Genomic DNA, 23,008 nt, shown 5'->3' with positions numbered 1-23,008 from the left:
CTACTCCATGCAGCCATTTCCTCGTCCCTTGGAAAATTGGTTTTTTCAAGGACATAATTCCCCTACTCCAAATAAAGAGCTTTTTCTAATCACTGAAGCTGTGTCTACACATGTTTGCATCCCCAAAACCTAGGGTGGAGGGTAGGAAATAAATCGTCCACCCTCACTACATCTTCAACTGTTAGCCTCAACACCTTTCAAATTCAGGAACCTACCCTCCAAATTCACAACCCTCTAAGCATATCAGAGGATGGAGGTTTTTATCACTCCCTATCAAACCACCTGCAACTTTCTAACATGAATTCTGAATTCCAAATGAGCACAATCTCAGCAGAGGACAGGCTAGACCAATTTTGCTTTTGTCAAGCAAAGCAGACGTAAAATATCATGTGAATCAACTGGACACAATCAATCAGCACCCATATTTCACATGCTGAAGCTGGAGATGGGGGTGGGGATGCAGTCTTCCCTCTCTACCGTAGTTTTCCAGGATGCATTTGGGTGCAGATGGGCTTCCCTGGTGGCTCAGACGTTAAAGAATCTGCCTGCAGTGCAGGAGATCTGGGTTCAAGCCTTGGGTCAGGAAGATCCCCTGGAGAAGGGAATGGCTACCACTCTAGAGGAGCCTGGTGGGTTACAGTCCACGGGGTGGCAAAGAGTTGGACCCAACTGAGCAACTAACACTACTACTACTACTGCTACTACAGCTTCATTACCAGGGATAAAAAGTCTCAAATTCCAGCAAGACTGAATTGAAATTATTGGCCCTCTAAATTAAAACTATCTCTTTTACTGACACTAAAGCATGACTTGTTAGGAAACTCACTGAAATCTAGTTTATTTCCCTATAAGCTTCTCCTCCCATTAAAAATTGTTTTTAACTGGAGTATATGACAATTGAACAGGAAAAAAAAAGGAATACATATGATGTTAGCATCTCTAATCAGCTTTCATTAAAACACAAGAACACAGATGAACATCCGTTTCATCTAAGAACACAGATATGGTTGATTGTGTTCTTAGATGAAAGCTACCAACCCTCCCTTAGATATTTACATATATCCCATATACATACAAACACACACACACACTGGTAAGTACAGACATGGATCTATTTTCTATTTTTTCCTCCAGTGTTTTATCTTAAAAACTTTCAAACTATAGAAAAGTTGAAAGAACAATTCAATAAAACACCTAGATCCACCAACTGTTAACACTTCCACATTTTATCTCTACACACACAGACAAAAACACACACCAGATGCATTTTTTCCCAAAATCATTTTAAATTAAGTCACAGATATCATGGCCCTTCACCCCTAAATATTTTAGCATGTAACTTCAACGAACAAAGATTGGAGTTTACATACACAATCTATCTTGGGAGAAGAAAATAACTACTGCTATTTTATCTCTGAATTCCTCTGCTTAGAAATCTCACGCCCAGTCATTTCACCACTGGCCTTCCAGGGAATCCTGTTAAAGCATTCTGTGTGTGTGTATGTGCTGTCGTGTCCAACTCTTTGAGATCTCATGGAGTGCAGTCCTCCAGGCTCCTCTGTCCATGGAATTTTCCAGGCAAGAAGACTGGAGTGGGTTGCTATTTCCTCCTCCAAAGGATCTTCCCAAGTCTTTGGGAATGAGAGAACCCCAGTCTCCTGCACTGGCAGGTGAATTCTTTACCACTGAGTCACCTGGGAAGCCCTAAAGCACTCTACATTAGCCCCCAAATTTTTTATGTTCTCTTCCAGCTTTCTTGATATATAATTGACACATAACATTATATAAACTTAAGGCATACATGATGGTATAAGCTTAAGGCTATACATACATATTGCAAAATGATTATTACAATAAGGTTAGTTAACACGTCTATCACCTTGCATAATTATGTGTGTGGCTGGAGGGGAATGAGAGTACATTTAAGGTCTATTCTCTTAGCAACTTTCAAGTAACAATATGATATTGTTAACTGGAGTTACTATGCTGCACAGTAGATCTCTGGAACATAATTATCTTGTATCTGGAAATTTGTACCCTTTGACCAACATCTCTCCATTTTCCCCACCCCCAGCCCCTGGCAACCACCAATATATTCTATCCTACGAATTTGACTTTTTTAGATTCCATATATAAGTGAGATCACACAGTATTTGTCTTTCTCTGATTTATTTTACTTAGCAAAATGTCCTCCAGGTTCATCCATGTTGTCACAAATGCTCCATTAGTTTAAGATGTATACTCCCTGGTCTTAGTGATATTTAGTTTCTAGAACATATTTCTTAATTCTTTAAGGGGTAAAATCAAGGACTCCTTGAGCGCTAGTAACAAATATGGACTTTCTTCTTGGAAAAAAAGGCATAGTACACACACACACAATTTTTCACATTTTAAGGATGTGTGTAGACCCATTAAACCTGAAAATGGACTCCAAATAAGAACCCTCAGTTTAGATATTTTAAAAATCTCTTTAAGGTCTTAAATTCCAGAATTCAACAAGTTTATGTTATTGATGACCAGGGCACAGAAATGCAAACAGCTAATTCTGACTCTATGGCTTGATAACCAAAGTGAAAATGAAGCATAAAAAGACAATACCAATGGGATGCAGCCTTCACTCACTACAGTCTAAATCCTCTCAGTGGCTCCCAGCCAATCAATGAGGACTGCAGCCAATTTTTAAAATAACTACATGAATAGTACACATGGTTAATCTGTTAACTCTCTCAGAACCTAGGAAAATAAGAATGAACCCAATACACAATTCCCCTGGGCTATTACATATGGCTTTTAACAGGCATTTAATACATGTCAAATTTTCCAATTAAGATTGTTCTATGCAGGGTAACAGAAACTATACTGAGAATCCAGTTTTACCTTGGACAGGCATAAGACAGTGAGTTAAAAGCTATACTCATTTCCCTTTAGAAAGAAATACTGGTGAAAGCAATGGAGGATTTTTAAGGATCTTAAATAATGTAACAGCAATTCAACTGCATTTGCTCCAGAAAGTCTGAACTTTGATAGGTAAGTGAATACTAAGCCACAAAGATTAAGCTGACCTTTCTGTAAGTAAGATGTTGGTTTGGGTTTGGCCATTCCAGGGATGGTGAACAAGACAGACGCTTCACTCCCACTTCTTAGGATTTTAAGGCAGTTGATCTTTCAGTACACGACCTTTCTCCCACCCACTGACTACTCACCACAACTTTATTGAAGTCCTGGATTGCAAAATACAGGGCAATGGCAGTGAGTGCATCAGTGATCTGTCAGAAGAAAGAGAAATAAGAGGAAATGAACCTACTAAGTGTAGGAGTAATGGAATGCCACCAGAGTCTGGAGTTATTGGACGGCGGTAGGCTATCTAGTACTGAATTCTTATAATCAGGCAAAGTCAACCCTCACTTTGACCACAAAGATAAAGCCTTTTCAGGGAGAGCTGACCAGAAAACTCTGAGGATTAGGACCCAGGCTTACATCAAGTTTGGCGTCCCATATCTGTTCTGTAATTGCAAGGTATTTCAGTTTTCTATAAAAGGAAAATAATACCCATTGCTTTGCAGGGCTGACCCAGGTCAAGTGCTTAGTACACAGTATGTCCTCAATAAGCCACAGCCATTATAATTATAAAGGAAGACCTCAGTAGACCTATTACTTGACCCAGATTTTCAACTCTAGATCAGGCAAGTGTTTCAAACCACTGCACTCAAAACACAGCCCCATTGTCTTAATTTTAAGGTTCTCACCCTGAAAGTCTCATCTGGCCTATGTCCTCTTCACAAAATCCCTTGGCAGAATGCTTAGGAAATTCAGGATGCCCTCTCCACTGGCGCCACGATTAAAGATAATCATAGAATCTTGAAGCTAGAAATTCAAGACTACAAAGTCCAGAAATGAAATTTTTAAAGCAGAATGAATTAGAACTGGTCAGATGTCAGAGACGACTCCTCACACATCCATTATACTATCACAATCTGGTGAACCCACATTTAAAATAGCTTTTTGCTTTTATGTTCTGAGAAATTCCTGAGCTCCTGAAATGGATTTTTTTTTCTTAAAAGCAAGAGGATAAAGGATTTTAAAAACACATACATAAAAAAAACACACATACATATTGATTTTATGTAGAAAGTTACTTACCATAAATACCAATTCAGCATAGTCAATCAGAAAATGAAAGAGGTATATTATTAATGGAGTCTGCAGGAGAAAAACAAAGAAATTAAATCTTACTATTGTCAGTTTCCAGAGTAGGGGATAGGAAAGAGGCTGTTCTGTCAAGAAAAACCTCTTCTTTGAATAATGTTCTACGCTAGTTTGCCAACATACATATAAGGGAAAATTATTTAGTATCACTTGAATTTTGTGCCACTGGTACTGACTATCTGCTGAAATGACTAAAGAGAATAAACAAAATCGAGTACGTTTTAAATATGCTTCCCTAGTACTACCTGACCTGCCTCTTGAGAAGTCTGTATGCAGGTCAGGAAGCAACAGTTAGAACTGGACATGGGACAACAGACTGGTTCCAAATAGGAAAAGGAGTATGTCAAGGCTGTATATTGTCACCCTGCTTATTTAACTTCTATGCAGAGTACATCATGAGAAACGCTGGGCTGGAGGAAGCACAAGCTGGAATCAAGATTGCCAGGAGAAATATCAATAACCTCAGATATGCAGATGACACCACCCTTATGGCAGAAAGTGAAGAAGAACTAAAGAGCGTCTTGATGAAAGTGAAAGAGGAGAGTGAAAAAGTTGGCTTAAAGCTCAACATTCAGAAAACGAAGATCATGGCATCTGGTTCCATCACTTCATGGCAAATAGATGGGGCAACAGTGGAAACAGTGTCAGACTTTATTTTTCTGGGCTCCAAAATCACTGCAGGTGGTGATTGCAGCCATGAAATTAAAAGATGCTTACTCCTTGGAAGGAAAGTTATGACCAACCTAGACAGCATAAAAACCAGAGACATTACTTTGTCAACAAGTTCCATCTAATCAAGGCTATGGTTTTTCCAGTGGTCATGTATGGATGTGAGAGTTGGACTATAAAGAAAGCTGAGCACTGCAGAATTGATGCTTTTGAGCTGTGGTGTTGGAGAAGACTCTTGAGAGTCCCTTGGACTGCAAGGAGATCCAACCAGTCCATGCTAAAGGAGATCAGTCCTGGGTGTTCATTGGAAGGACTGATGTTGAAGCTGAAACTCCAATACTTTGGCCACCTGATGCAAAGAGCTGACTCATTTGAAAAGACCCTGATGCTAGGAAAGATTGAGGGCAGGAGAAGGGGACGACAGAGGATGAGATGGTTGGATGGCATCACCAACTCAATAGACATGGGTTTGGGTGGACTCCGGGAGTTGGTGATGGACAGGGAGGCCCGGAGTGCTGCAGTTCATGAGGTCGCAAAGAGTCGGACATGACTGAACTGAAGTGGACTTCACTAATCTCTAAACTTTACCCAATTCTTTCTTCAAACTTTTATAGGGATAATCACTTTATCTTTTTCTAATGATACCCAGATCACTGATTTTAGATTTTCTGCCTTCCTAACATGGTCAATCCTCCAACAACATGGGGGCTAGTGGTACTGGCTTCCATGCAGTAAAAAAATCTGAGTATAATTTTATAGTTGGCCCTCCATACCCATGGTTCTCCAGCCTCGAATTTAACCAACCTCAGATTGTGCAGTACTGCAGTACATATTTATTAGAAAAAAAACCTGCATATAAGTGAACCTACCTATGCACTTCAAACTTATGTTGTTCAAGGGTCAATGCATATTCATTTAAAGCAATAAATTTTCCTCTGAGTATGGCTTTAGCTGTATCATACAAATTTTGAGATGTTGTTTTATCACCTTCAGTTTAAAATACTCGAATTTCCGCTGAGATTTTTTTCGAGACTAAAGTGTATAGTGTTTAATTTCAAATTATTTTAAACTTTTCTTTTTATATTTTTGTAATGTATTTATTATTATCAGATCAGATCAGTCACTCAGTCGTGTCCGACTCTTTGCGACCCCATGAATCGCAGCACGCCAGGCCTCCCTGTCCATCACCAACTCCCAGAGTTCACCCAGACTCACGTCCATCGAGTCAGTGATGCCATCCAGCCATCTCATCCTCTGTCGTCCCCTTCTCCTCCTGCCCCCAATCCCTCCCAGCATCAGAGTCTTTTCCAATGAGTCAACTCTTCGCATGAGGTGGCCAAAGTACTGGAGTTTCAGCTTTAGCATCATTCCTTCCAAAGAAATCCCAGGGCTGATCTCCTTTAGAATGGACTGGTTGGATCTCCTTGCAGTCCAAGGGACTCTCAAGAGTCTTCTCCAACACCACACTTCAAAAGCATCAATTCTTCAGCGCTCAGCCTTCTTCACAGTCCAACTCTCACATCCATACATGACCACAGGAAAAACTGTAGCCTTGAGTAGATGAACCTTTGTTGGCAAAGTAATGTCTCTGTTTTGAATATGCTATCTAAGTTGGTCATGAGCATTACTTTACTAGCGTGTGAGATGAGTGCAATTGTGCGGTAGTTTGAGCATTCTTTGGCATTGCCTTTCTTTGGGATTGGAATGAAAACTGACCTTTTCCAGTCCTGTGGCCAATGCTGAGTTTTCCAAATTTGCTGGCATATTGAGTGCAGCACTTTCACAGCATCATCTTTCAGGATTTGGAATAGCTCAACTGGAATTCCATCACCTCCACTAGCTTCGTTCATAGTGATGCTTTCTAAGGCCCACTTGACTTCACATTCCAGGATGTCTGGCTCTAGGTCAGTGATCACACCATCGTGATTATCTGGGTTGTGAAGATCTTTTTTGTACAGTTCTTCTGTGTATTCTTGCCACCTCTTCTTAATATCCTCTGCTTCTGTTAGGTCCATAACATTTCTGTCCTTTATCGAGCTCATCTTTGCATGAAATGTTCCTTTGGTAGCTCTGATTTTCTTGAAGAGATCCCTAGTCTTTCCCATTCTGTTGTTTTCCTCTATTTCTTTGCATTGATCGCTGAAGAAGGCTTTCTTATCTCTTCTTGCTATTCTTTGGAACTCTGCATTCAGATGTTTATATCTTTCCTTTTCTCCTTTGCTTTTCGCTTCTCTTCTTTTCACAGCTATTTGAAAGGCCTCCCCAGACAGCCATTTTGCTTTTCTGCATTTCTTTTCTATGGGAATGTCTTGATCCCTGTCTCCTGTACAATGTCACGAACTTCATTCCATAGTTCATCAGGCACTCTATCAGATCTAGGCCCTTAAATCTATTTCTCACTTCCACTGTATAATCATAAGGGATTTGATTTAGGTCATACCTGAATGGCCTAGTGGTTTTCCCTACTTTCTTCAATTTTAAGTCTGAATTTGGCAATAAGGAGTTCATGGTCTGAGCCACAGTCAGCTCCCGGTCTTGTTTTTGCTGACTGTATAGAGCTTCTCCATCTTTGACTGCAAAGAATATAATCAATCTGATTTCGGTGTTGACCATCTGGTGATGTCCATGTATAGAGTCTTCTCTTGTGTTGTTGGAAGAGGGTGTTTGTTATGACCAGTGCATTTTCTTGGCACAACTCTATTAGTCTTTGCCCTGCTTCATTCCGTATTCCAAGGCCAAATTTGCCTGTTACTCCAGGTGTTTCTTGACTTCCTACTTTTGCATTCCAGTCCCCTATAATGAAAAGGACATCTTTTTGGGGTGTTAGTTCTAAAAGGTCTTGTAGGTCTTCATAGAACCGTTCAACTTCAGCTTCTTCAGCATTACTGGTTGGGGCATAGACTTGGATTACTGTGATATTGAATGGTTTGCCTTGGAAAAAAACAGAGAGCATTCTGTCGTTTTTGAGATTGCATCCAAGTACTGCATTTCGGACTCTTTTGTTGACCATGATGGCCACTCCATTTCTTCTAAGGGATTCCTGCCCGCAGTAGTAGATATAATGGTCATCTGAGTTAAATTCACCCATTCCAGTCCATTTCAGTTTGCTGATTCCTAGAATGTCGACATTCACTCTTGCCATCTCTTGTTTGACCACTTCCAATTTGCCTTGATTCATGGACCTGACATTCCAGGTTCCTATGCAATATTGCTCTTTACAGCATTGGACCTTGCTTCTATCACCAGTCACATCCACAGCTGGGTATTCTTTTTGCTTTGGATCCATCCCTTCATTCTTTCTGGAGTTATTTCTTCACTGATCTCCAGTAGCATATTGGGCACCTACTGACCTGGGGAGTTTCTCTGAAAGTGGAGAGTGAAAAAGTTGGCTTAAAGCTCAACATTCAAAAATGAAGATCATGGCATCTGGTCCCACCACTTCATGGGAAATAGATGGGGAAACAGTGGAAATAGTGTCAGACTTTATTTTTGTGTGCTCCAAAATCACTACAGATGGTGACTGCAGCCATGAAATTAAAAGACGCTTGCTCCTTGGAAGGACAGTTATGACCAACCTAGATAGCATATTCAAAAGCAGAGACATTACTTTGCCAACAAAGGTTCGTCTAGTCAAGGCTACGGTTTTTCCTGTGGTCATGTATGCATGTGAGAGTTGGACTGTGAAGAAGGCTAAGCGCCGAAGAATTGATGCTTTTGAAGTGTGGTGTTGGAGAAGACTCTTGAGAGTCCCTTGGACTGCAAGGAGATCCAACCAGTCCATTCTGAAGGAGATCAGCCCTGGGATTTCTTTGGAAGGAATGATGCTAAAGCTGAAACTCCAGTACTTTGGCCACCTCATGCGAAGAGTTGACTCATTGGAAAAGACTCTGATGCTGGGAGGGATTGGGGGCAGGAGGAGAAGGGGACGACAGAGGATGAGATGGCTGGATGGCATCACTGACTCGATGGACGTGAGTCTGGGTGAACTCTGGGAGTTGGTGATGGACAGGGAGGCCTGGCGTGCTGCGATTCATGGGGTCGCAAAGAGTTGGACACGACAGCGACTGATCTGATCTGATCTGATCTAGGTTGGTCATAACTTTCCTTCCAAGAAGTAAGCGTCTTTTAATTTCATGGCTTCAGTCACCATCTGTAGTGATTTTGGAACCCAGAAAAATAAAGTCTGACACTGTTTCCACTGTTTCCCCATCTATTTCCCATGAAGTGGTGGGACCAGATGCCATGATCTTCGTTTTCTGAACGTTGATCTTTAAGCCAACTTTTTCACTCTCCACTTTCACTTTCATCAAGAGGCTTTTGAATTCCTCTTCACTTTCTGCCATAAGGGTGGTGTCATCTGCATATCTGAGGTTATTGATATTTCTCCCAGCAATCTTGATTCCAGTTTGTGTTTCTTCCAGTCCAGCGTTTCTCATGGTATACTCTGCATATAAGTTAAATAAACAGGGTGACAATATACAGCCTTGACGAAATCCTTTTCCTATTTGGAACCAGTCTGTTGTTCCATGTCCAGTTCTAACTGTTGCTTCCTGACCTGCATACAAATTTCTCAAGAGGCAGATCAGGTGGTCAGGTATTCCCATCTCTTTCAGAATTTTCCACAGTTTATTGTGATCCACACAGTCAAAGGCTTTGGCATAGTCAATAAAGCAGAATTTTCAATGATTTCAATCATTTAAAATGTGTTGTGACTTGCTTTGTGTTCCATCATATGGTCAATTTTGTAAGTGTTCCACACACATTTTAAAAAATGTGCATGTTAACATTTTTTGGTGTGATATTTTATGGATGACATCTAGGTTGTTTGTTAAGTATTTATTCAAATCTACTATGTTCTTATTGATTTTCTGGTCTGTTTGTTATATCAGAGACTGAGATACATATGTTAAAATATCCCTCTATGACTGTGGGTTTGTCTATTTCTTCTTTTAGTCATGTCACTTTTATAGATTTTAAAGCTATGTAGTTAGATGAATTTAAGTGTAGAATTGCTGTATCATCTGGGTGTTGATCAATTATTAAAAATAATTCTCTTTGCCTCTAACAATGTTTTTTTGTCTTAAAATGTTCTACCAGGTTCCACTCTGGGCAGGTTGTTTTGCCGTCTGAGCGTTAGTTTCTAGTTTCCTCAGCCATAAAACACATATAGTGACCTATTTCACATGGTTCTTGGGAGACTTAACTGGTAACATTCACAAAGTACTCAGCATAGTGCCTAGCACACAGTAAACCTCAATATGTTAGCTACCTGAGATCAACTTTTTACCTCCTTTTGAAAATAGGGGCCTCAGCCTTGCCTTTCAAAGTTCTCAAAGAATTAAACTTCTACAACTATCTATTAATGGATTCTCTTTTGCATTTATCTTTGTCTGTAAGAGGTAACAACTTGATATTTATATTACCAATAGCCTACTTTTGAAATGTTTTGATGCTTCAGATAGTTTTTGAATGGCACTAAATAGAACAGAACAAACTGTTCTCAAAAAGTCTATCAGCACGGGGGCTTGTTTCCTTAATGAACTAACAAGTACATAGCAGTTATTTTAACTGCGTATTCCAACTCCCCTCCCCCGTTCTCACTTACAGCCAACATTTCTTATTTCACTGAGAAAAGAGAAGCAATTACATGAGAACCACCTTATTTTCCCACTACCCAGTTGATCAATTTCCTCTATCTATACTTATACTCTCTACTTTTCTTGTATTAACAATGGAGGAAGTTCCATTCTTCCTATTTAAAACCAAATCCTCCACCTGTCAACCGGATCCCATTCCTTCTGATCTCCTCAAAGACATTGCTCATTTGATCTTTCTTACATTCTCAACTTCATATCCACAGAATTCTTCCCATCAGCATTCAATATGCAGATCTTCATATTTTAAAAATCTTCACTAGACATCTCTATCCAGCTTCCATACCATTTCTCTGCCCTCCTTTAGAGTGAAACTCCTCAAAAAGGTTGTCTCTACTCTGTCTTTCCATCTTTCCCTCAATGTATGTCAGTAAGTCGCTTGTCCCTATACTCCACTGAAATTACTGCTGCCAAAGATCTCAATTTTGGCAAATTAATCATCAATTTTTAGTCTAAATTTTCTCAACCTTGAAATAGCATTTGACATTGTTTTTGTTGTTGTTTAGTAGCTAAGTCATGTCCAACTCTTTGCGACTCCATGGACTGTAGCCCAGTAGGCCCCTCTGTCCATGGGATTTTGCAGGAAAGATACTGGAGTGGTTTGCCATTTCCTTCTCCAGGGGATCATTCCCAACCCAGGGATCAAACCCACGTCTCCTGCTTGGCAGGCAGATTCTATACCACTGAGCCACCTAGTAAGTTCTGACATAGTTTTTACTCCTTCCTTAAAGCATTTAGCTTCCATGAACTACATTCTCTTGATTTTCCACCCTTTCAGCTCTATTTGCTAGTACCTCTTTCCCTTCCCAACCTTGATGTACTGGATAGCTCCAGGTCCTCGAATTCTTCTTTATGTAAATTCACTCTCTAGATATCTCAGTTATCTATTTCTGTGTAACAAATTATCCAAAAACTTAATAGCTTAAAACAGTACACATTTATTATCTCACACAGTGCCTAAGAGTCAGGAATCCAGGAATGGCTTAACTGGGTGGTTCTGGCACAGAGTCTCTCATGAGATTGCAGCCAAGCTGTCAGCTAGGGCTGTAGTATCTAAAAGAGCTTAAGTATCTGCTCCAAGCTTACTCATATGGGTGTTGACAACAAGATTCAGTTCCACAACACAAAGGCTTCCTTAAGGTTGGTCATGACATGGCTTCCCCCAGAGAAAGTCTACAATGGAAGCTGTTAACTGGGGAGATCATACCCCAAGATCACAAGGCCACTGCTATCTCCCTAAAATCCTGGATTGAGACCCTCACCTCCAGGTTGGCTACTCTACCTGAGAATCCACCTGCTCTGACTGGGCTTACTACAAGGCCAATGTGAAGGCTGGCGTGGCAGATGACTTTGGAAAGAAGTTTAATTCCTTGCAGGTTCCCATGTCACAGCATAAATATACTATCCAGTTGGAGGCTAAAGAAAAAGATGCAAATACTGTTCTGAGTTCTGTTTCTCTCAAAGGCCAGGACTAAGGAATAGGAGACAGCTGGAGATGAAGAACATGGTTCCATTTGATCAGTAACCATTTAGAACGTGAATGAAGTTTTTCCAGAAACCAAATTAGACAAGAAGTATCCCAATTTATCTTATACAGGAGGAAGCTCAGGCGCTCATCTTACAAACACTGGACATTAAAAACAAACAAACAAAAAATTAAATAAAACAATTTTATTAAAAGATAGATAAAGACGAGGGGTGAAGGAGGAGAGAAATAGGTGAGGGAGATTAAGAAGCACAAACTTTCAGTTGAAAAATAAATGAGTCACAGGTCTGAAAAGTACAGCATGGGGAACATGATTAGCAATCATGTAATGTGGTATTGGAGAAGACTCCCGAGAGTACCTTGGAGATCAAACCAGTCAATCCTAAAGGAAATTAGTCCTGAATATTCATTGGAAGGACTGATGCTGAAGCTGAAGCTCCAATACTTTGACCACCTGATGCAAAGAACTGACTCAATGGAAAAGACCCTGATGCTGGGAAAGATCGAAAGCAGGAAGAGAAGGGGACGACAGAGGATAAGATGGTTGGATGGCACCACCGACTCAATGGGACATAAGCTTGAGCAAGCTCCAGGAGCTGGTGATGGACAGGGAAGCCTGGTGTGCTGCAATCCATGAGGTCACAAAGAGTCAGACACGACTAAGTGACTGAACTGAACTGAATATCCTTGTTTGTTGACAAATGACAACTAGACTTATGGTGAGCACTTAAAAATGTATACAAATATGCAGTCACTATGTTATACACTGGGAACTAACACAGTGTTGCATGTAAACTATACTTCAAAAAGAAAAGAGAGATCAGAGTAGGAGGAAAAACTGGATAAAGATAGTCAAAAGGTACAAATTTTCAGTTATAAAATAAATAAGTTCTATCTAAGGATGTAATGTACAATAAATGATAAATATAGGTAGCACTTCTATAGTTATAAATGAAAGTTGTTAAGAGAGTAAATCCTAAGAGTTTGCATCACAAGGGAAAAACCATTTCTATTTCATTAATGTATCTACTGTGGTCATTATTTCATGATGGATAAAAGTTAAATCATTATGCTGTATAAAACTTACCCAGTGTTGTATGTCAATTACATCTCAATAAAAGTGGAAAAGAAAAGATACCAAGACAGATAGGGAGATATAGAGATTGAAAGAAAATCCAAACTCCTAACCATGTCTACAAAAAGTCCTGTATCATCAGGCCCCTAATTTCTTACAACTTATCTCTATTATTCTCCTTTGCTCATTCTGCCTTAGCAACACTGATCATCTTTCTGCAACTCACAAATGCCAAACTCATTCCCAAATCAGGGCCATCATATGGCTTGCTTGATTCATTTAGATCTCTTATTCAAATTTCACTTCCTCAAGTGCCTTCCCTGAACACACTAAAATAGTCATATATATGACCACCACTCTTTATCCTTTTGCTGCTGCTGCTGCTGCTAAGTCGCTTCAGTCGTGTCCAACTCTGTGCGATCCTGTAGACGGCAGCCCACCAGGCTCCCCCGTCCCTGGGATTCTCCAGGCAAGAACACTGGAGTGGGTTGCCATTTCCTTCTCCAATGCATGAAAGTGAAAAGTGAAAGTGAAGTCACTCAGTCGTGCCCAACTCTTAGCGACCCCATGGACTGCAGCCTACCAGGCTCCTCCATCCATGGGATTTTCCAGGCAAGAGTACTGGAGTGGGGTGCCATTGCCTTCTCCGCTTTATCCTTTTACTCAGCTTTATTTTTCTATATATACTTACCATTTAACTACCACATCAAACTTAACATCAAACTACCGCACAATTGCACTCATCTCACATGCTAGTAAAGTAATGCTTAAAATTCTCCAAGCCAGGATTTGGCAATATGTGAACTATGAACTTCCAGAGGTTCAAACTGGTTTTAGAAAAGGCAGAGGAACCAGAGATCAAATTGCCAACATTCGCTGGATCATCGAAAAAGCAAGAGTTCCAGAAAAATATCTATTTCTGCTTTATTGACTATGCCAAAGCCTTTGACTGTGTAGATCACAATAAACTGTGGGAAATTCTGAAAGAGATGGGAATACCAGACCACCTGACCTGCCTCTTGAGAAACCTATATGCAGGTCAGGAAGCAACAGTTAGAACTGGACATGGAACAACAGACTGGTTCCAAATAGGAAAAGGAGTACGTCAAGGCTGTATATTGTCACCCTGCTCATTTAACTTCTATGCAGAGTACATCATGAGAAACGCTGGGCTGGAGGAAGCACAAGCTGGAATCAAGACTGCTGGGAGAAATACCAATAACCTCAGATATGCAGATGATATCACCCTTATGGCAGAAAGCGAAGAAAAACTAAAGAGCGTCTTGATGAAAGTGAAAGAGGAGAGTGAAAAAGTTAGCTTAAAGCTCAACATTCAGAAAACTAAGATCATGGCATCTGGTCCCATCACTTCATGGCAAACAGATGGGGAAACAGTGGAAACAACGGCTGACTTTATTTTTCTGGGCTCCAAAATCACTGCAGATGGTGGCTGCAGCCATGAAATTAAAAGACACGTACTCCTTATAAGGAAAGTTATGACCAACCTAGACAGCATATTAAAAAGCAGAGACATTACTTTGCCAACAAAGGTCCATCTAGTCAAGGTTATAGTTTTTCCAGTGGTCATGTATGGATGTGAGAGTTGGACTATAAACAAAGCTGAGCGCTGCAGAATTGATGCTTTTGAACAGTGGTGTTGGAGAAGACTCTTGAGAGTTCCATGGACTGCAAGGAGATCCAACCAGTCCATCCTAAAGGAGATCAGTCCTGGGTGTTCATTGGAAGGACTGATGTTGAAGCTGAAACTCCAATACACTGGCCACCTGATGCGAAGAGCTGACTCATTTGAAAAGACCCTGATGCTGGGAAAAACTGAGGGCAGGAGGAGAAGGGGACAACAGAGGATGAGATGGTTGGATGGCATCACCAACTCAATGGACATGGGTTTGGGTAGACTCTGGGAGTTGGTGATGGACAGGGAGGCCTGGCGTGCTGCAGTTCCTGGGGTAGCAAAGAGTCGGACACAACTGAGTGACTGAACTGAAGTGAACTGAACTTACCATTTAAGTGAAATCACATTTAAAAAATTTAGCTTTATGGAGGTATGCTGCTGCTGCTGCTGCTGCTGCTAAGTCGCTTCAGTCGTGTCCGACTCTGTGTGACCCCATAGACGGCAGCCCACCAGGCTCCCCCATCTCTGGGATTCTCGAGGCAAGAACACTGGAGTGGGTTGCCATTTCCTTCTCCAATGTATGAAAGTGAAAAGTGACAGTGAAGTCGCTCAGTCGTGTCTGACTCTTAGCGACCCCATGGACTGCAGCCTACCAGGCTCCTCCGTCCATGGGATTTTCCAGGCAAGAGTGCTGGAATGGGGTGCCATTGCCTTCTCCGTTATGGAGGTATAGTTGGTATAAAAAAGATATACAACTTGACATGTTCTGACCTATGTATACACCCATGAAAGCATTACCACAATCAAGATGGTGAACATATCTACCATTCCCAAATGTTCACCTATTTTACTGTTCATTCCAAAGGACCAACTATATTTCTGTGCCTTTCCATACTTTCTGTTTTCTGTTTCATTTGTTTCCATTCAGGTAGTTATTATTCCTTTTATTCTGCTTACTTTTGAGTTATCTTCTTTTTCTAGTTTCTTAAGATAGAAACTGAGGTCAATGATTTGAGACTTTCTTCTTTTTTAATATAGGCATTTTACATCATAAATTTCCCACATATTTTGATAGGCTGCGTTTTCATTTTCATTCATTCAAAATACTAATTTCCCTTCTGATTTCTTCTTTGATCATGGGTTATTGAGGAATATGTTACTTAGCTTGCAAATACTCGGGGATTTTCCAGGTATCTTTCTGGTATTAATTTTTCACTTGATTCCATTGTGGTCAGAGAATATACTTTGTATGATGTCAATCCTTTTATTAAATTTATTGAGCCTATTTTATTTCTCAGAATATGATCTATCTTGCAAATACACACTTGAAGGGATTATGTATTTTGCTGTTATTGGATAGAATGTTCTGTAAATGTCAATGAAGTCAAAATGGTTGGTGTATTGTTCAAGTTTTCTCTATCCCTGTTGACTCTGCTTGTTCTATCAATCATTTACAGAGCGATACTGAAATCTCAGACTATAACTGGAGATCTGTCGATTTCTCCTTGCAGTTCTATCCATCTTCATGTACTCTGAAACTCTATTAGGTGCATAAGCATCAGGACTGTTATGTCTTCTTGATAAACTGACCCTTTCATCATGATGAAATTATTTTCTTTATCCTTGGCAATATTCTTTGCTCTTTTTACTAACTTATTGTCTGTTTCTCTCAAAAATATGAGAATAATAATGCCAAGGACTGTGTCTTGTTTTATACACCTAGCATCTAGCAGGGTCGCTGGCATTTGGTGTGTACTTAATAACTCTTTGTTAAAGGAAAGAGAGAAGGGAAGAAGGGGTTGGAATACATATGCAGATACAGAGCGAGGCACTAGGAATAAGTGATCAAAAGATGCCAGAACACGTTCTAAGCAGCACATATCATAATGGGTAAAACAAGTACAGAGGCAGTTTCAAGAGTATGATATGAGTCATGAAAAGGATAAGCACAAGATGCTTCGAAAGATACAGGAGAAACATCTAACTTAGTCTAAGGTGATGAGGGATGGCTTCCTGGAGGAGGCAAAACCTAAGCTAGTATCTGAACAGCAGGGTCAACCACAAAAAGAGAGAAGAATGGCCCTCTATAAAACAAAGACAACAGCATGAACAAAGACATAGGCAAGAGAGAATATGGTACTGAAGCATAATAAAACCATGTCAGAACTCTGTCAGGGGTTCCTATTCTATAGAAAACATACTGCCTAAGGCACACAGCACACTGAGCTCTCCTGGCTACTAGGCTATGCTTGTATATGCCCATACACTTCTGTTCCCAATTTCTGAATTGTGTGCTCATAGTCTCATAGAGACTTCCCTGGTGGCTCAGATGGTAAAAGCGTCTGCCTACAATGTGGGAGACCGGGGTTCGATCCCTGGGTCGGGAAGATCCCCTGGAGAAGGAAATGGCAACCCACTCTAGTATTCTTGCCTGGAAAATCCCATGGACGGAGAAGTTTCGTAGGCTACAGTCCATGGGGTCCCAAAGAGTGGGACACGACTGAGCGACCTCACTTTCACTTTCAAAGAGTCTCAAATTTTTCCTAACCTGTTTCTGCTGGCAGTTCTTGTTATTGTGGTTCAATTAGACAGTAATACAAAGATAACGAAGTATGAATACAAAAGAGTTGTTATCTCCATGAGAACCAAGTTGAATGCTTTAAAAAGACTAGATAGGAGAACCAAAAAAACTGTTCTCAAAGTAGGTATGAGGGAGATAGTTGTAAAAATTAAGGGCTAAATTGCCTAATTAGAAGACGTCTAAATGATAAAGCCAATAAAAAAGGTCTGGGGCTTTCCTGGTGGCTCAGTGGTAAGGAATTTGCCTGTCAATGCAAGGACATGGGTTCAATCCCTGGTCCTGGAAGATCCACATGCTGCGGGGCAACTAAGCCTGTGCACTACAACTAAAGGGCCTATGCTCTAGAGCCCAGGAGCCACAACTACTGGGCCCAGGTGCTATAACTACTGAAGCCCTCGGGCCTACAGCCCATGCTCCACAGCAAAAGAAGCCATCACGATGAGAAGCCCAAGTACTACAACCAAGAGTAGCCCCTGCTCGCCAAGACAGAAAGCCCACACAACAGTGAAGACCCAGCAGAGCCAAACATTAAATTAAAAAAAAAAAAATGGGGAGGAAGAAGTGGAAAGACATGTGGTTGAGGGAGTGAGCAGGACCCACAGGGCTTTGTATGTACCCTAAGGTGCTTGGATTTTATCCTGAAATCAGTGTCAAGCAGGACAGTGACAAAATCAGATTCACATTTCAGGAAGATGGCTCTGACTACAGGATAAAATAAAAAGGAGCAAGACTGAATGCAGAAGGACTTGTCAGGAAGCTGTTGTAGTAACCCAAATAAGAGATGATAGTGACCTAAGAGTGATTTTACTATTCTTAAGAAGTAACTTTATGGGTTAAATGGCTTTGGTGGGCTTTCTAAGAAACCAACACTGCTGACACAGTTTTCACAGGAAAGCATGTTCCAAAGAACAAATTACATGCCAATTAGCATATAACCTATTCATGAACTACGAACTGTTTACAACTTATCTGCCAACAAAAATGGTAACTTCCACAGAAGTCTCATCTGCTTCCCCAAATTACAATCTAAATCTGGATCATTTCCACTACAATTGTGAAACCCTCTTCTTAAGCAGAAGACATCTAAAAAAAGGGGCTGTTTCTAAATATGATTTTCAAAAATAGATCTTTTTAAATGTTTGTACAAAACAGAGGTTAGGTTTGGCATCTGTGACTATAAACTACTGTTAGTACCCAGAAAAGAAAGCAAAAACACTTACTTCATGAAACACTGCTCCAGAATAAGGAGACACTCCCAAGTCCAACAGTGAGAGGCCTTCAACCACTGAAAAGTAAGACATCCAAGTTCACTCTTACTTTAGAGACATATGCAGACTGGCCATAAACCAAAGTGCTAGATAACTCCCAAGAACAAGAAGGGCTTCCCAATTTTACCTCATTTTACCTCCATTTTACCTCATTACCCCCTTTTACCTCATTCCCAGCAAGTGATTTTAAGTCTTGATTTCAGATGATGGTGAACCTTCTTCCCTACAGAGCAACTCTTTTCATTGTGGGGCAACACTCATTATGAAAAAATTTTATATTAAACCTTAACATTCCTTCAATCTTCTTCTAACTTCCACCCATGCTAAAAAGGGTTTTGTTTGCAAATTCCCTGGTGGTCCGGTGGTATGGACTTGGCACTTTCCTGCCAGATGCCCAGGTTCAATCCTTGGGCAGAAAACTAAGATTCTGCAAGCCCCTGCCAAATAAATAAATAATAACAAGTGTTTCACTTCTACATATTCTGCTCCATTGCAAAAAACAGCAAAATAACAAATTAGAAGCTGTGAGAAATGTGGAATAGGAAAATGGGCAGTTGTTCTCATATGCTGACTGTTTGAGTGACATTTGTTATTAACTTTTCTACAAGCAACATGTATTTTCAAGTGTGTGCCTCTTGATCCAGAAACAATTGTTCTTACAGTAGTTTATTGGGGGAAATAACTGGACAAGTGCCCAAAGAAATATGTTCCTTATTATGCTCAGAGTACTAAAATATTAAAAATTAATATTTCATTAATGTTTAATTAATGGATATGTATGTAAATGAATTAAGAAGTGTATACATATATGTAGGCTTCCCTGGTGGCTCAGACAGTAAAGCGTCTGCCCGCAATGCAGGAGATCCGGGTTCGATTCCTGGGTCGGGAATAACCCCTGGAGAAGGAAATGGCAATCCACTCCAGCACTCTTGCCTGGAAAATCCCATGGATGGAGGAGCCTAATAGGCTACAGTTCATGGGATCGCAAAGAGTCAGACACGACTGAGCGACTTCACTCTCCTTTCCTTTCCTTTATACATATATGTATGGGTGGATAGAGAAAAGCACTTTATAGTTAGAAATCATACTTTGCTATTAATAATTGAATAAATAAACAGGTAAAAGAGAAAAGAAAACTCTTCCTTACAGAGAAGTGTAAATGTCAAATGTAGAGGAAAGATGAAAATAGATAATCACCATTTGGCAGATCCCACAGTAATAATCATGAAAGGCAAGTGTCAATAATGGATACTAAAAATTAGTGGGGGACTCTCTCTCCCACGTGCGTGCACTCTTTTCTTTCTCTCTCTCTCTCTCACTCTCCTGCTATCCTCTAAATAAAATAGAGCTGTAACACTGATTTGCCTAAGAGCTGTAGCACAGTTTGTCCAAGACCCAAGAGCTGTGACGCGCCGAGGGCTTTAATGTCTGTTGCTCCAAATCTTTGTTGTGACGAGACAAAGAACCAAGGAACATACACTCGCGTGACATCTATGGTGCCATGACTCAGATATAACCTGGCTGAAATAACCTCTGCGTGAAAGAGGCCAAGCACAGCAGGAGCCCAACTCAGCGAAGCTCCCACGCTAGAAGCAGAAGGCGAAGAAACCCAGCTCAGGGGAAGGCCCATCTTGTTGGAAACCGGGACAGCAAAAAACGAACTCAGCAGAAAGCTCACGCGGCCCAGTCTCAGATTGCAGAAGACCTCCGGTTAAGCAGTCAAGGTACCAAGACATGACTTCTGGATTCACTACTCATGAGTCAAGCCATGGAAGAAAACAGAAGAGGACACTCAATACACCTGTCAACCAGCTACAACAGGCAGTGCCAGTTCAACAAAGATCTAAAACTACAGCTAACCACGGAATATATCACACACCCTTGGACACGGCTATAAGGGCTCTGAGGATTGAGACTAACAAGAGGGGGAGGCCCAATACACCTCATCACCCCAGTTCAGCAGGAAGTAGCCAGAAAGACCTCAACGCCCCTATTCCCAAAGAATTGGGCCTCCCATCTCTTGAGGGGGGAATGTTAGGTAGGTAGAATAGGGAAAAGGAGCCCAAAATGGCGGTGGCTAAGACAAGGAAGGTCCAAGGACCAGAGTGAAGACTTCAGGCAGAACAAACAGCACTCCAGGCTAAGCCCAATTTGCATAGGGCAGGCCTAGGTGGAGGAAAAAACATATAAAAGGAGGAGCCAAAGCGCTTTCTCTCAGACTCTCTCTCCCACGTGCGTGCACTCTTTTCTTTCTCTCTCTCTCTCTCTCACTCTCCTGCTATCTTCTAAATAAAATAGAGCTGTAACACTGAAAAAAAAAAAATAAAAAAATAAAAATAAAAATTAGTGGGTAAAAATATGACTGGAAACAGTATTTGCAAGGAGAAAAATAAAAACTTATGTGGGTAAACCTGGCATTCACTATCTTTCTCAAGTGACCTACCTTAATATCACCAGTAATATGCTGACCAGTTAACATTATCAAGTTCCTCCTGACATGATTCTGTGGTGTTTATGCCAAAAATGTGGTTCTTACCCAAAAAACCATAACTTCAATCTCATCATGAGGAAACATCAAGAAAACCTAAACTGAGAGACAAAATAACTGGCCGACTCATTGGAAAAGACTCTGATCCTGGGCAAGATTGAAGGCAGGAGGAGAAGGGGATGACAGAGGACAAGATGATTGGATGGCATCACTGACTCAATGGACATGAGTTTGAGCAAGCTCCAGGTGATGGTGAAGGACAGGGAAGCCTGGCCTGCTACATTCCGTGGGGTCGCAAAGAGTCAGACACAACTGAGTGACTGAACAATAACATGAAGGAGGAAGCACCCCAGATAGGAAGAAACTAAGGATAGACAACGATTAAATACAATATGGGATCATGATGGGATCTTGGACCAGAGAAAGGACATCTGTGGAACACTGGTAAAAATCCTGTAGGTTAGTTAATGGTATTGGATCAATGTTAATTTTCTGGTTTAGGTCATTGTACTATGATTATGTAGGATATGAGCAGGAGAAGAAGCTGGGTAAAGGGTGGTAGTGGTGATTCAGTTGCTACGTCATGTCTGACTGTTGTGACCCCATAGACTGTAGCTTGCCAGGCTCCTCAGTCCATGGGATTTTCCAGGCAAGAATGGAGTACACTGCCATTCCCTTCTCCAGGGGATCTTCCTGGCCCAGGAATCGAATCTGGGTCTCCTGCATTGCAGGTGGATTCCTTACCATCTGAGTCAACAGGGAAGCTATGGGATAATATTAAAACTCTAGCATTTAAAGTTTGAGAACATGAAAGGGGACCTCTGTGGTGCTGTTCTGTTTGTTGATCTGGGTGCTGCCTACATGGATGTAGACAGTTAGTAAAAAATTTCTTGAGCTCTAAGTTTATTATACTTTAGGAAGAAAGTTTTTTAGAAAATCTTCAAACTCTGGCCCTAACCTCACCCCCATCCCATTACTCACCTACTTTGGATATGTTCACTTCCTTCAACATTTCTTGATCCTGTTTATCTTCTACCTGGAACTTCCCTTTCTCTAATCTCCCTTTCCAAACTCTGCTTCCTTCAAGAGTTAGCTCAAATTCCATAGCCTTAAGAAACTGGAAAAGGAGGGGATGCTTTCTTCAAGATCAGAACTCCAAGGAAGGAACTGGATGTACACAGGAAGTACACTTTCCACAAATGATTATAATTATCTATTTCTCCCATTAGCCTGTGGATCCTTTGGCCCAAATTCTGTCCCTTTAATATAAAACAATGTTCGATGAAGAACTGCAAGACCTAGGAAGACACAGTAGGAAAAACTGCACTCCAAGTCCCAGACGGAGAATAGGCTTCTAAGCACACTCACTCACACCCTTTCCTCGCTTAGGCAGGATTGGTCCCCGCACTGGGGCTCCCCTCACAGCCACCCCACACCCCAGGGAGCATCATGTGCGAATCTCCCGCCAAATCCCACTCCAGCCAGCATGCACTTCCCTCATCCTGACCCTTCCTCAGATCACGCCTCTCAGCTCAAAACCCGTGTGGGACACACCCCCTCAGATCCCCACCCCTCAGGTGACCGGCCTGTAGGGCCCCAACCTCACCATTGCCCCACGCTCCCTCCTCCCAGCAGCCCCGCTCTCCCGCCTTCTCTAAGTACGCTTGAGTGGGTCAGTTCCCTCAGAATCGAGCTTGCGGCCAATGCCCCCGCCTTCCATTCACAGAGGCCAGGAGCGCACAGGCGGGACCTGACCGCCTACTCGAGCCGGTGGCCTCACCTCTCTTCCAAGAGCTCAGTGGGGACACCACCTCCACCCGCTCCGAGATGAACTCGGCCAGACTGGAGCGGAACAAGGCCGCCCGCACGGTCACGGCCACCACCAGTACCAAGGCCAAGGGAGCCGCCATGATAGCTGGGGCGGGCGCGCAGGCGGAGAAGGAAAGGC

At 41.4% G+C, this 23,008-nt stretch overlaps 1 protein-coding gene across 3 annotated transcripts in view; it reads right to left on the bottom strand.

Annotated features, from left to right (window-relative positions):
• Positions 1-23,008, bottom strand: part of PIGU (phosphatidylinositol glycan anchor biosynthesis class U) — a 96,502-nt gene extending 73,494 nt beyond the window's left edge. Inside the window, exons 1-5 of one of the 3 annotated variants that reach the window (XM_045162625.1) lie at positions 22,841-22,969; positions 22,042-22,177; positions 18,525-18,589; positions 4,141-4,200; positions 3,204-3,266 (exon numbers count right to left, since the gene is read on the bottom strand). In XM_045162625.1, coding sequence (XP_045018560.1) covers positions 3,204-3,266; positions 4,141-4,200; positions 18,525-18,589; positions 22,042-22,165 — 312 coding nt within the window. In that variant the 5' untranslated portion in view covers positions 22,166-22,177; positions 22,841-22,969. Of the gene's footprint in view, positions 1-3,203; positions 3,267-4,140; positions 4,201-18,524; positions 18,590-22,041; positions 22,178-22,840 lie in introns of all 3 variants that reach the window. The other 2 variants (XM_045162624.1, XM_045162626.1) reach the window with 2 other exon arrangements.

This window comes from Bubalus bubalis, chromosome 14 (assembly GCF_019923935.1).
Source record: "Bubalus bubalis isolate 160015118507 breed Murrah chromosome 14, NDDB_SH_1, whole genome shotgun sequence".
Taxonomy (NCBI): domain Eukaryota; kingdom Metazoa; phylum Chordata; class Mammalia; order Artiodactyla; family Bovidae; genus Bubalus; species Bubalus bubalis.
The sequence above is the reverse complement of the archived record's forward strand: the minus strand, read 5'-3'. Positions and strand labels throughout refer to the sequence as shown.